The sequence below is a fragment of the Brienomyrus brachyistius genome, chromosome 12 (genome assembly GCF_023856365.1).
Source record: "Brienomyrus brachyistius isolate T26 chromosome 12, BBRACH_0.4, whole genome shotgun sequence".
Taxonomy (NCBI): Eukaryota; Metazoa; Chordata; class Actinopteri; order Osteoglossiformes; family Mormyridae; genus Brienomyrus; species Brienomyrus brachyistius.
Genome location: NC_064544.1, coordinates 2,364,209 through 2,376,138, shown reverse-complemented (window position 1 = coordinate 2,376,138; position 11,930 = coordinate 2,364,209). Strand labels below are relative to the sequence as shown.

Genomic DNA, 11,930 nt, shown 5'->3' with positions numbered 1-11,930 from the left:
TGAAGATCTGTGACTCTACTTTCCTTCGTTTTCTGGTTCATTCTGTACTTTTCTTTATATACTTTTGTTACCCCCCTATTGTTCCGATTCCCGTGTGTGCCACGCCCCCTCGTTTGCCTCGTGTGGAATCCGCGTGTCTTCAGCTGTTTCTAGTTGTGTTGATTAGTTTGGTGTATTTAAGTCCGTGTCTGTGTGTGTGTCTCCTTAGTCCGGTCATTGACGGCGTTCTGTGGTATGGAGTTAGAACCCTGCCAATATGTCACAAATGCCCCACGATCTGTAAACAAACCGGATGTAATTTATAAATAACGAGCAATCCGCAAACATGCACATCATGCTGTACAAATACAAAACATACGTCTCACACAAACACAATGCGCTCTGCAAATACAAAACACTGCTGTCAAACCAACACAATGCGTTTAGCTAATACAAATGCAGCTAGCAAAAACGAAAAGAGCGTCTTCCACAAGTATAAAGACAGAATAAAACCAATAAGAAATGTTTCACCATTGTTATTGGTGATTTTTTACATTTTCTACAAGTACACAGCAAGGTAAAACATTTGTGGATCCCGTGACTTTTGGCACCGTTATTCCACGCGAATAGGATGAGCTCCCAGGCAGCAGGTGGCGCCAGAGGGGAGCAGCGTCCAATTCAGCTCATTCAACCTTCGATTCGCGGAGCTCTATTGTCCTACCGGAGATCGGGGAGAGCGCGGGGTGCGGAGCGTCACGTATGAGCGGTCAACAGAGAAATATTTTTATCTATCAGATATCATATTTCAACATAGTTAACTCTAATAACGACGTGTAACGTGAAAATAATCATTTTAACCGTATTGTAGACACTGCAGTTAGTTGATGTTTGTGCTATGCAAACTTGCACATGATGATTTTTTTAAATCCAGCATATGTATTTTTAATTAACAACTAAAGTAATAGTAGTCACGCCGGACGAACGTAGGGCGAATAGCAATATTTTCAGAGTCGTGATCTCGGATGGTCTCGAAATAAAATCCCGAGTCCGCATTGTTCGAGTCCATGACAAGACCGAGTACAAATACGGCCGATTCCGAGACCGAGACCGGACCCGAGTACTACAACCCTGCTGTTTCCTTTTTATACTTCTGGGTCTAGTTTGTTCATGTTGACTAGTTTAATTCTTCATTGCCTGCAGGGTGTGAAAGTTCCATATACAGAAAAAGTTGTATAATTGTGATTTATTGATTACATGCTGATCCATCATGTACATTTTGAAACAGATTTTTTTGATGTCATTTGTAGGTCCTTTCCTGGTGTATGTCAAAGAGAAAGAACACGTGGTAAACGTAGATTTCCTGCACTTTTGAAATGTGTTACAATTATATAATTGCTAGTGGTTGCACTAGTAGTTTTCATGTCCAGTTGCCCTGTCACCGAGTGATTGATGGTGGGGTTAGTGAGAAGGGACAGACAGCCTACCTTTGATTGTGAACACTTTTGCCAACTATGAAGCTGGATCTTTCTGTACCGCATACAGAGTCTCGACACCGTGCTCGCCTCGAACCCTTAAAAAGTCACAAAGGGCATGAATGTTGCAGGTGAAAATTGAACACGTCCCCTAAATAAGCATGATGAAAGGTGACCCATACCTACACACATGGGGAAACATGAAGATCAGCAGAACTTGAAATATTTTTTTTATATCAAATTTCTCTTAAAATACAAATTCTAGAAAATCTGTATGTGCAACTAATTTAAAAACTTTTCAATAAAGATCGGATTAGTCTATATTCCTGTAGCTGCAATTCAAATTCATCAACTGACTGAGAAGCCATGAATGGTGGCAAATATCCCGATATTGCACCTAGTCACACCTAGTTGCATCGTGCGAAATTTAATTCATCAATAGGAAACTATAATAGGTTAAAAACAAATGTTTCACACCATATCAGCTTATGGATGGTGTCTATGTGAAGCAGAGATTTTGGGTCAGGCGCTGAATACATTAGCCGCACAACACATCCTATCTGCTTCAGGCGAGAGAGGATGCGAAGAGTATCCACACGGTGCATGGAAGCCCCCCCTGTCCCATTGCGCCCGATGCCCTCTTGCCTGCAAAGTCCCCTTCACTAGCCGGTATCCAGCGTGAGGCATGTCCTTTATTTCAGCGACTAAATGGTCAAGTTTGTCATCAGAACATGTGATGTACTGTGCTCTGACAGATGTCTGATTCTGAGCACCTGGGATTTTGGCCAATCCCTTACAGCCTTAAGCTTTTCCTCGTCCATCTCCACTGCTCTTGGTTGGATCAGGTACCGCAGGAACTTAACGGTAGATTCTCACACTTTGCGTAGGAGGCGGCGTATGCGATGAACATGTTGTTCCATGAGCATGGAGTGAATGAAAATATTGTCTATGTAGACGACAAACTGGTGCAGCAGGTCGGCCAGGACTTTGCTCATGAATGTCTGAAAGACCGAGGATCTGTTCACCAACCCGCCCCCCTCTCAGATCCGGATCGGGTTGTAGGCACTGCGCAGAATCAATTTGGTAAAGATCTGAGCTGCTTCTGCCCAGAGTGGATGAGTAGGGGTGGTTCCCACCATTTCACCGTGATGGCGTTCAGGACCCGATAATCGATATATGGCTGCAGACCTCCGCCTTCCTTCTTTACAAAGAGGAATCTGGAGGCACCCAGAGGGTTGGGCAGGCATATTATACCTCGAACGGGGAAACCAACTTACCAATAATGTACTACAATTTGAATACAAATGTCATAACTGCATTCTGCATAATGTACCAGCCAATAATGTATCAGTTAAACAAGAACACAGTCATACACATGATATAGTTTTTTTATTTTGCATGAGCTCAGTGAAGCATTTTAAAATTTTGCGATTCTTTACTCATTTTGCACTTTGCATGCATGAATCTTCATGCGTTGCCTGATTTTTATAAGCGACGCAGTAGCGTGTTTCCATCATTCTTCAGTCTAACCGCTGATGCTGCCACTGGAAGGCGCAGATGAAAGGTTTCTGTTTGATGCACCAATCATCATTCCATTGCCCCAAGTCTGAAAGAAACACCACACATGATGAAGCAAACCCTCTTTATACCACTATAGACTCCTGTTTCATGCCAATTTAAAGACAATTTGTTTTTTCCAAAGCACTACTGAAGTTCCACTGGAAACATTCAGTATGCAAAATTCAGAAACCTTTATCTCTCCGTACAAACAGGATTACAGTCAGGTGAGGAGATGCCTTGTCTGTCAGAGTTTGTTCTTTAGTTAATGTTTCTGCTGGGAAAAATTCACTTTGGACAAAGGAGTATTTTAAGTAGATTTGGTCAATATATTGTACTCTAATAAATGTTCTGTAAATAACCACTTTCCCCTACATCACTCTTCTCCCATCTACGCCGCTCTCCTGTCTCTTACTTTTCCAGTTCATCTCCACACAGTTCTCATGATTTCCACTGTTACTTGGTTGACCTGGAACCCATTTCTCGAAATCCCAAGAAGAACCATCTGTCCAGGTGAATGTACTCGACTGTTAGGGGAGAGTGAGAAAGAGCGATATCACAGTTGCGGACACACAGGTCACTAGTCTGATATTACCGTCCCTGGCTCACAGTAACATTACAAGGCACATGGACGTCCCTGCCCTCTTCCCACGTCTCCCTGCGCTCCATCACCTGACCAACCCTTTCACCGCCCATCCAGGTCCTTGGTGAGGAGGGGTTGTATTTCAACACGATGGCTAAGACAGCCGCATTTGTTTGTTCATCGTGCACGGAGACCAGGTGACCCCCTGAAGCTGCCTGCCTGCAAGCAGACTGGTACACAAAGGAACAATTAATCTGAATGCAGTATAGAAGTAATACAGATGTTGGCTCTGATACTGTTAGAATGAAATGCTTACAGATCTGCTACAAAATGAGGCACCTGGAGGACGGTTTGGGCTTTACCTCGGCATCGGCGAAGGAGCTTGGTGTGTTGAAATACTTTGCGCACACCTGGCCAATTTGGGTCCAGTCCTTGTATTGTCCATCACACGAGTTTGAGGGGTGTTGATGGTCTGGTGAAGCACAGAAAACATAATGATTCCATGGGGCTGTGCTATGATCAAGAGTCCTAATCTGTCTGAGTGTCATCATACTGAATTCCCTCTGTGAAGTTACGATGATCGTAGAATTACAAAGGTTTTTGGAAACAGCCTTTAACTAGGACTGTTGAGATGTATGGAATTCTCAAACTGAGCTAAACAAATCATTTGGGGCCTGTTTGGATTCAGTCCTCATTGCCCCAGGATGGTCACATGTCTGACCCCCCCCCCCCCCCCCAATGGCCTGTTTAAGTGACCGTCAGAATGGCTTTATCAGGAAACTGACTGACCATCATCCGTTGCAGCAGGCATGGCAAACAGCCAGAGGAGTGCAACCCCCAGCAAGCTTGGAGTCCTCATGTCTCGGCTCTTCAGTCCCACAGCACCTCTCTGCAGAGAGCAAACCGGTGGCCACAGTTACGTTAAATAATAATCCCTAATATCGTGTTGGTTAAACATCACGCAATTGTTGATGATACTTAGTTACAAAATGAAATAATTAAATGTTATGTAATTTAGTTCAAAATGTTTCTTATTATAGTGATTGTCAAAATGCTGTGAATTATGGCACTATTGCCACTGGAAAGACCCTGAAAGAAGGCAGGAATGTTTTGTATGTCAGTGGTTCTCAAATTGTTTACGATGTGTATGACCTCAGAAAAAGATTATGGCTGACAGCATAAATGGAAATAACTGCACAGAACCTCTCACGTACCATTGTTTGAGAACGTCAGGTCTATGCGATCAGGAGGAGTCCACACTGAATACAGAGCACCTAATGATATTTAAGCCACAACAGGTAAGTGCCAACAAAAACAATAATTACACGTGTATATTCCTAAATGGAAACAGATATGTTTATTATATATTAAACACTCATATAGCAATAAACATCACTTTATTAATCCCTGTGGGGAAATTGTCTTTTACCCCTCCCTCAACTTGCTCTTTGCGGACACATACATACACACATACTGCAATGACGACGTAACAGGCGCATCACAAACGAATGAGTACTTTAATGGACCCTGTTCGGCTGGAGCCCACGCAAAAACCCAAAGAGGAAGACAATGCAATCAGAAGCAAGAGAGCCAGACACAATTAATGTTCCCCAGAATATATATATATATATGGTTGTGTGGAGCCCGCCACGTCTTGTGCCCACTCTGCACGTACCACTGTCCACTATATTTCTGAAATTCCCAGAGATGGGCTGAAATGGGTGGGAGGACAGTCATATAACAAACGCTACAATACAAACATCATACAAAAATCATATGTGTGATATAAGCGGGATTTAGAGAAATCAAAGACTGACCTTTCAAGATCTGCGACTCTTCTTTCCTTTTCCTCTGGTTCATTCTGCACCTTTTTATATACTTTTGTTACGCCCCTAATGTTCCGATCCCCGTGTGTGCCACGCCCCCTCGTTTGCCTCGCGTGGAATGCCGTGTCTTCAGTTGCTTCTAGATGTGTTGATTAGTTTGGTATATTTAAGTCCTTTAAGCGTCTGTGTGCCTTTCGTTAGTCTGGTCATTGACGTCGTTCTGTGCTAATAAGTGTGTTGTTCCTGAATAAACCCCGTGTTCACCCGACTGCTTCCCCGCTCCGTAAACCCCACCTATGCGTCTGATTGCGGAGGAATACCTCAGCCTGACAGAAGAGGTTTTATTATTTACTGGCTGACACAGCCCGAGATCCCGGGGGGCTGCAAAGTTAAGGGAAGTATTGGAGGCGATTTTATGGAGTTAGAACCCTGCCAATACGTCGCAAATACACAGAACACGTTTCACAAATGCCCCGCGATCTGTAAACAAACCGGATGTAATTTATAATTATTATAAATAATTTATAATAAATATTAATTTATTGTAGCCTAATTAATCATTCAGCCTTCGATTCGTGGAGCTCTAATTTTCTACCTGAGATCGGGAAGAGCGCGGGTTGCGGAGCGTAACGTATGAGCGGTCAACAGGTAAATATTTTTTATCTATATTATGGAATATTACTTTGCACTCCATAACGCATATACGATGCAATTATTAGGACTCTATTAAGAAGCTGATGTAAACCGTGTACAGTGGGAGCTTGTAACCTTCAGAGAATGCAGACCAATTTCTGCTGCAGCACAATGTGATGGAAAACAAGTATGAATTAGCATTTTGTGTTGCCTTAGAAGTTTCTGTATCTGTTAGCTGTCTCTGGTATATGAATATGTACTTTTTTAGTGCTGCAGCTTATCACTGTGTTGAAGGAGAAACAAATCATCAACCCTCTAGCCAGACAATGTGCAACAAGATGAAGCTGCCAAGGTTTGCTACTGAAGGAAGGGATTCGCTTGAGTTGGCCAAAAGTTCACGGCTGAGTATTTAAAAAAACCGAGTAGAGATCGTCGCGACACAATTATGTTCAGCCGAGGGACTAAACAGTAAAAGAAATGATTGACAAACTTATCATCTAGGGCCGTAAATCAAGAGAGAAAACAACGATGGGGAATGGTTGAGGGATTGGTGATGCTTACGTGACGAGATATTTTGTTACACGATAAGAAAATGTAGAAAATGAGTGTAAAACAGTATTGGACACTTATGCAGGGCGTCCAGCCTTGGCTGTAACCTCCCTGTTGAAATACAGACTGAATCTGAAGATCTACAGAGGCGGCTCCAGACTCCTGATTGCCAGGGAAAGAAAAAAACACAACAATATAGTGTCATATTTCAACATAGTTAACTCTAATAACGACGTGTAACACGAAAGTAATCATTTTAACCGTATTGTAGACAACAGTTAGTTGATGTTTGTGCTATGTAAACTTGTACATGACGATTCTTTAGAATCCAGCATATGTATTTTTCATGTTAGAGAGCTTAGTGGTGATATGCTCTAATGTTTGCAAACGTTTTTGCACAAAATCGCTACAAATTGTTGCTAGCTAACGAGAGCACTAAAATACTGCGTAGTACTACTGACAGCCACCAATATGCCTATGTCAGGGAGGACACTTTTAGCTACTTCACATTTTACCTGCTAGTATATAAAACTGAAAACTGTGCCCGTGTGCAGGTGGAGTTCGTTGTGACAGCTCTGGTTTAAAGGAACCCAGGGTTTTAGCTTGCGCTATACTAACAGGAAGACACAAAGCCTATTTCATACTCTAACTACACTCTGTGTAAAGAAGTGCTTTCTCAAACTCATTTTAAAATGTTCTCCCGCTAATTTTCACTTATGGCCACGAGTTATTTCGGGGGTATATGGGGTTATATGGGGTATTTAAACTAATATTGAAAGGTTTTAAAGTGAGACCAGGTGTGAATAGCTCATGCATACACATAATAGCTCAGACATATTCATTTTTTCCTATTTATTTATCCAACTGAATGTTGCAACTACACCATTTAGTCATCTTCATATATGTAGCCAAGATTTTGGTGATCAGATATCTGGGATCAAAACAAACCGCCACCTTTGCTTACTATGTACTTTTATAATGCATCTGCAAGTATTCCAAAGTGCATTTTGGAATGTCTATACTTTGATGTCACATTACAAACTTCATAGCATAAATCTAACATATTTACAGTATGCATTAAAATTATGATGAGTGTGATGCCAAAACAAATATATAAGAAATAATATATTTGCCATGAATTAAGTTTATGATTTTTAAAGAAATGTGTGATCATGCCTCAGTCAGTGAAAGTGTGTTCCCTACCCCTAGACCCCAGAGGGTTAATTAAACAATGGTTATTCGATAAACAGCTTTTACTTTAAGCTAACATTGTACGGTAAAGATAACAGTGGATTATCCAGGGCTGAATTTCAAAGGATCACCGGATGCACAGAAAGATTTTACTGCTTCCTAGTATTGCAGACAAGACCACCTAACCCGAAATCAAAGTCCTGACCGAGTGTGTCGAGACCAAGACTCTAAAGGGCCAAGACCGAGACCAGGGTGACCCGAGACCGAGACCGGACGCACATTTTACACCCCATGTTTAGCTTTATCTATAAAAGTGCTGTCACTTCAGATATAACTTTAAAAAATTGTAAAAAATATTTTCATATAAATTGAAAATGAAGAAATACTCGTTTTGAGTCTATTTGGACTCATTTTGGCCTCTAAAATTATCTGCGTTTGGCATCTCTGGAAGACAGCTACATTTCCCACAATCCCCCATATCACGTCAATGGTGCGATGGATGCGCATCCGGAATAAACAATGAAAATATCGTGTAATTGGCTGTATTGTCAGTAGAACGCTGGTTGTTGTTGTTATCTATCAAATAAAATATGAGTTTTGTCTGTAATAAAATTAAATATTTGACTGAACCGTAGCGCGCGTGCTGGAGCTCCAGGTGAGAGTGGCGAGCGCATGCACACACCGAGCGAGTTTGTTTACCTCGCGAAATACGCCACTCATGCGTTTTTACGCAGCTACTTCTGTAATTGTGCGCACAATTACTCACAAATACTTTCACATACAGAAGAATCATTTTTATTATCTGCACGTGTTTGGTTTCTGTGCGTTACAGTACTTCCGAATTATGACAAATGAAAAAATAGTAGTCACGCAGGATTAACGTTAATATTTTCAGAATCATGATCTCGGATGGTCTCGAAATAAAATCCCGAGTCCGCATTGTTCGAGTCCATGACAAGACCGAGTACAAATACGGCCGATTCCGAGACCGAGACCGGACCCGAGTACTACAACCCTACTGTTTCCTTTTTATAGTTCTGGGTCTGGTTTGCTCATGTTGATTAGTTTAATTCTTCATTACCTGCAGGGTGTGAAAGTTCCACATAATGCGCTTGAGGAACTAGGTTAGTGTTTATTTTCATGTATATGGATGAAAGTGTACATTGGTTTTATCTTTATTCCTTTTACTTCCAGAAATCGGACTGTGCCCACATAGAAACGGCTGCAAGGAACCTGCTTTCCCTTATAACAGGGACAGTCAATCAAAGGCCGCACAGCACAGTTCAAGCCCAAGTTCAGGTTCTAACTAATGGTCAGTCTGTGAGCTGTGGAAAGAATATTTCACATTGGTAGGCCCCGGAGGGAAGGCATAGTGGGTGTGTTATGTCTTAGGCCTTAGGCAGGTCTGATTGTGACTCCTCACGCAGTGAAGGTGGAAGGAGTCGACGCATGGGTCCACCAAGCCCACTGCAGACGCATGTCCGATCCTGGTGGTTCTTTCAAAACTGACCCCTCAGAGGGTCACAACCGTGTTGCCTTTTCGTGGTAACCATTTTTGTTGTGATAGTTATATTTGGGATCGATGCTATAAAGTTCTGGAGATCCCCTTCCTCCCCACCTGTACACTGTAAGGTTTATGCCCGCTCTTCTTTCATTGGTGACCTTTGTTAGCGGCGCCACCATGTTTCACGTTTCTCTGTGGTCTTAAGGGTTATGCTGTTTTGTGTCTTTCAAAGGGTAAAGTTGATTGGTAGTGTTATCTAGCTTTTCATATACCCTCCTATATGCTAGGTGCCCAGAGCGCAGATGTCTTTGGCTGTGTGTGCATATTCACGCAGCAGACGGTCTCTTAGTCGAACTGAGCAATGGTTTTGGGGTGTTTATTCCATCCATTGGACTGGCAGACCTTCAGACTGCAGTATAGAAAGTGGCTAATCAGGCACTTGATACTGTGAAGGCCATTAATGGTGAATTATCTGCAGTTAAGCATGTAGCTCTGCAAAACCATATGGCGTTAGATCTCCTATTAGCTGAGAAAGGTGGTGTTTGTGCTATCGTGGGAAGAGGATGTTGCATGTACATCCCTGATTCCTCTCAGGCCGTGCAGGATCTGGAGGACGTGATGCACGAGCAGATGTCTGAGATACACGAAGAGCACGGCCTGTTTGAGTACAGCTGGGACTATTGGTTCTCCTCACTGATTCCGGGATTATCTGGGGTATTCAGGCCATTAGTATTGAGTATATTGCTTTTGCATGTAGTGTTTCTACTAATAATATTGCTGTTTAGGTGTTATTCTTGTATTCTGTCTTCCCAGACAAAGTCTGGTATGTTCCTGCGGGCTTCCCCTGCTCGACGGGTGGATGATCTTCCCATACCTGCTTGGCTCTACGACCCACAGCCCCAGGTTATCATCAATGTGACCAGCAATAGCAACTCCACTGGTGACACATGTTCCGTCCAACCGCCATCGGTCCGCTTCACCTCGTTACACTTTCATCCAGTAGATTACGGGGATGTGGATGCTGATTATCTGTGAACAGCGTGGGTCTCGCGTGTTCAAAAGGGTGGCGTGTAGAAGGAAAATAGGACATTGGTAGGCCCGGGAGGGGAGGCATATTGAGTTTCTTATGTCTTAGGTCTGAGGCAAGAGATTGTTTTGAATACTGTGTGTCCTCGTCTCATGATAGCTGCCTGCGGTTGGTTGCGCAGACCCTGAAGAGAGATCAGACTTTGGAGAGACAGACAGCGGAGTGAGGTGGGGGAGACACCGCCTGCAGGAAGAGATTCGAAGCTGCCCCAACTGGTGCACAAAGAGTTGTAATTATAAAGTAGTCGCAGTAGGCCATACGCAACATGTTATGCGGTAGTACAAATATATAAGTAACTTATGTTAATCATGTTAATCATATGTTAGCCATGTATTTACAGTGATTCAATGACAATGCGTCAATACGTCAATCATTAAAGGACAACCAAATATTTACAGTGATTCAATGACAATACGTCAATACGTCAATCAGTAATCAAAGGACAACCAAATATTTACAGTGATTCAATGACAATATAATCAATATCTATATTCATATCTCAAGTAGGAGCCTAGCAGTCGAGACATGTTCTGGTAAATTGTGCAAAATGGGTGGATTTTACCAGCTGAGAAGGTGAACCAATAGAGCAGGAGAATTGTGTTATACGTTTGAGCCTGTTTTGTTGGTCTTTTGTGACCTTATCTGGAACTGAGAATTATGCTTTATCAACTGGTTGCTCTCAGTGCTGGGGTACTGTGACGGAGCGCTTTACTGGAGGGCTCGAATAAAAGAGATACCTTTCCTCACCAACTGAGAGGTCTGGAGATTTATTCTAAGTGGCTTCACTGGAGTTATTAGAGGGGATTTATAATTTTTCTACCACACAGCCAGGGAAAGGGTCAGGACATGAGACAAGCAAATATCCAGCAGGAAATGGCAAGGTCACAGAAAAAGTTGTATAATTGTGATTACACACTGATCTCATGTACATTTTGAAACAGATCTTATGTTATTTACAGGTCCTTGCCTGGTGTATGTCAGAGAAAAAACACGTGGTAAACGTAGATTTCCTGCACCTTTGAAATGTGTTACACCAGCAACCCCAATTTGCATTTTTACTCACTCCCAAAACCCATGAACAAAGCTCCTTTGGTGGGGGGGGGGGGGTGAGGAGCTCAGGCTGAGGCTGTTAATGGCAGGTTTAGGGAAACGCTCGATACCTGTGCCTGCGGCAGGTCGGCCAGGACTTTGCTCATGAATGTCTGAGACCGAGGAACTGTTCACCAACCCACCCCCCTCTCAGATCCGGATCGGGTTGTAGGCACTGCGTAGAATCAATTTGGTAAAGATCTGAGCTGCTTCTGCCCAGAGTGGATGAGTAGGGGTGGTTCCCACCATTTCACCGTGATGGTGTTCAGGACCCGATAATCGATATGTGGCTGCAGACCTCCGCCTTCCTTCTTTACAAAGAGGAATCTGGAGGTGCCCAGAGGGTTGGGCAGGCATATTATACCTCGAATGGGGAAACTAGACACGGGAGATACCAACTATCATGTGGGAGAACGGAGCGACACCATCAGAGAGGCTTAGAGGGGTTACTGCACAGATG

At 42.9% G+C, this 11,930-nt stretch overlaps 2 protein-coding genes across 3 annotated transcripts in view; both read right to left on the bottom strand.

Annotated features, from left to right (window-relative positions):
- Positions 1 to 11,930, bottom strand: part of LOC125704716 (lectin-like) — a 36,780-nt gene that overhangs the window by 16,721 nt on the left and 8,129 nt on the right. The gene's annotated exons all lie outside the window — the stretch shown is intronic.
- Positions 2,824 to 11,930, bottom strand: part of LOC125704715 (lectin-like) — a 31,851-nt gene continuing 22,744 nt past the window's right edge. Inside the window, exons 1-7 of one of the 2 annotated variants that reach the window (XM_048970681.1) lie at positions 5,409 to 5,441; positions 4,806 to 4,865; positions 4,381 to 4,480; positions 3,954 to 4,063; positions 3,681 to 3,821; positions 3,424 to 3,535; positions 2,824 to 3,057 (exon numbers count right to left, since the gene is read on the bottom strand). In XM_048970681.1, the coding sequence (XP_048826638.1) occupies positions 2,972 to 3,057; positions 3,424 to 3,535; positions 3,681 to 3,821; positions 3,954 to 4,063; positions 4,381 to 4,480; positions 4,806 to 4,808 (552 nt within the window). In that variant the 5' untranslated portion in view covers positions 4,809 to 4,865; positions 5,409 to 5,441 and the 3' untranslated portion in view covers positions 2,824 to 2,971. Of the gene's footprint in view, positions 3,058 to 3,423; positions 3,536 to 3,680; positions 3,822 to 3,953; positions 4,064 to 4,380; positions 4,481 to 4,805; positions 4,866 to 5,408; positions 5,442 to 11,930 lie in introns of those variants that run through there. The other variant, XM_048970682.1, reaches the window with a different exon arrangement.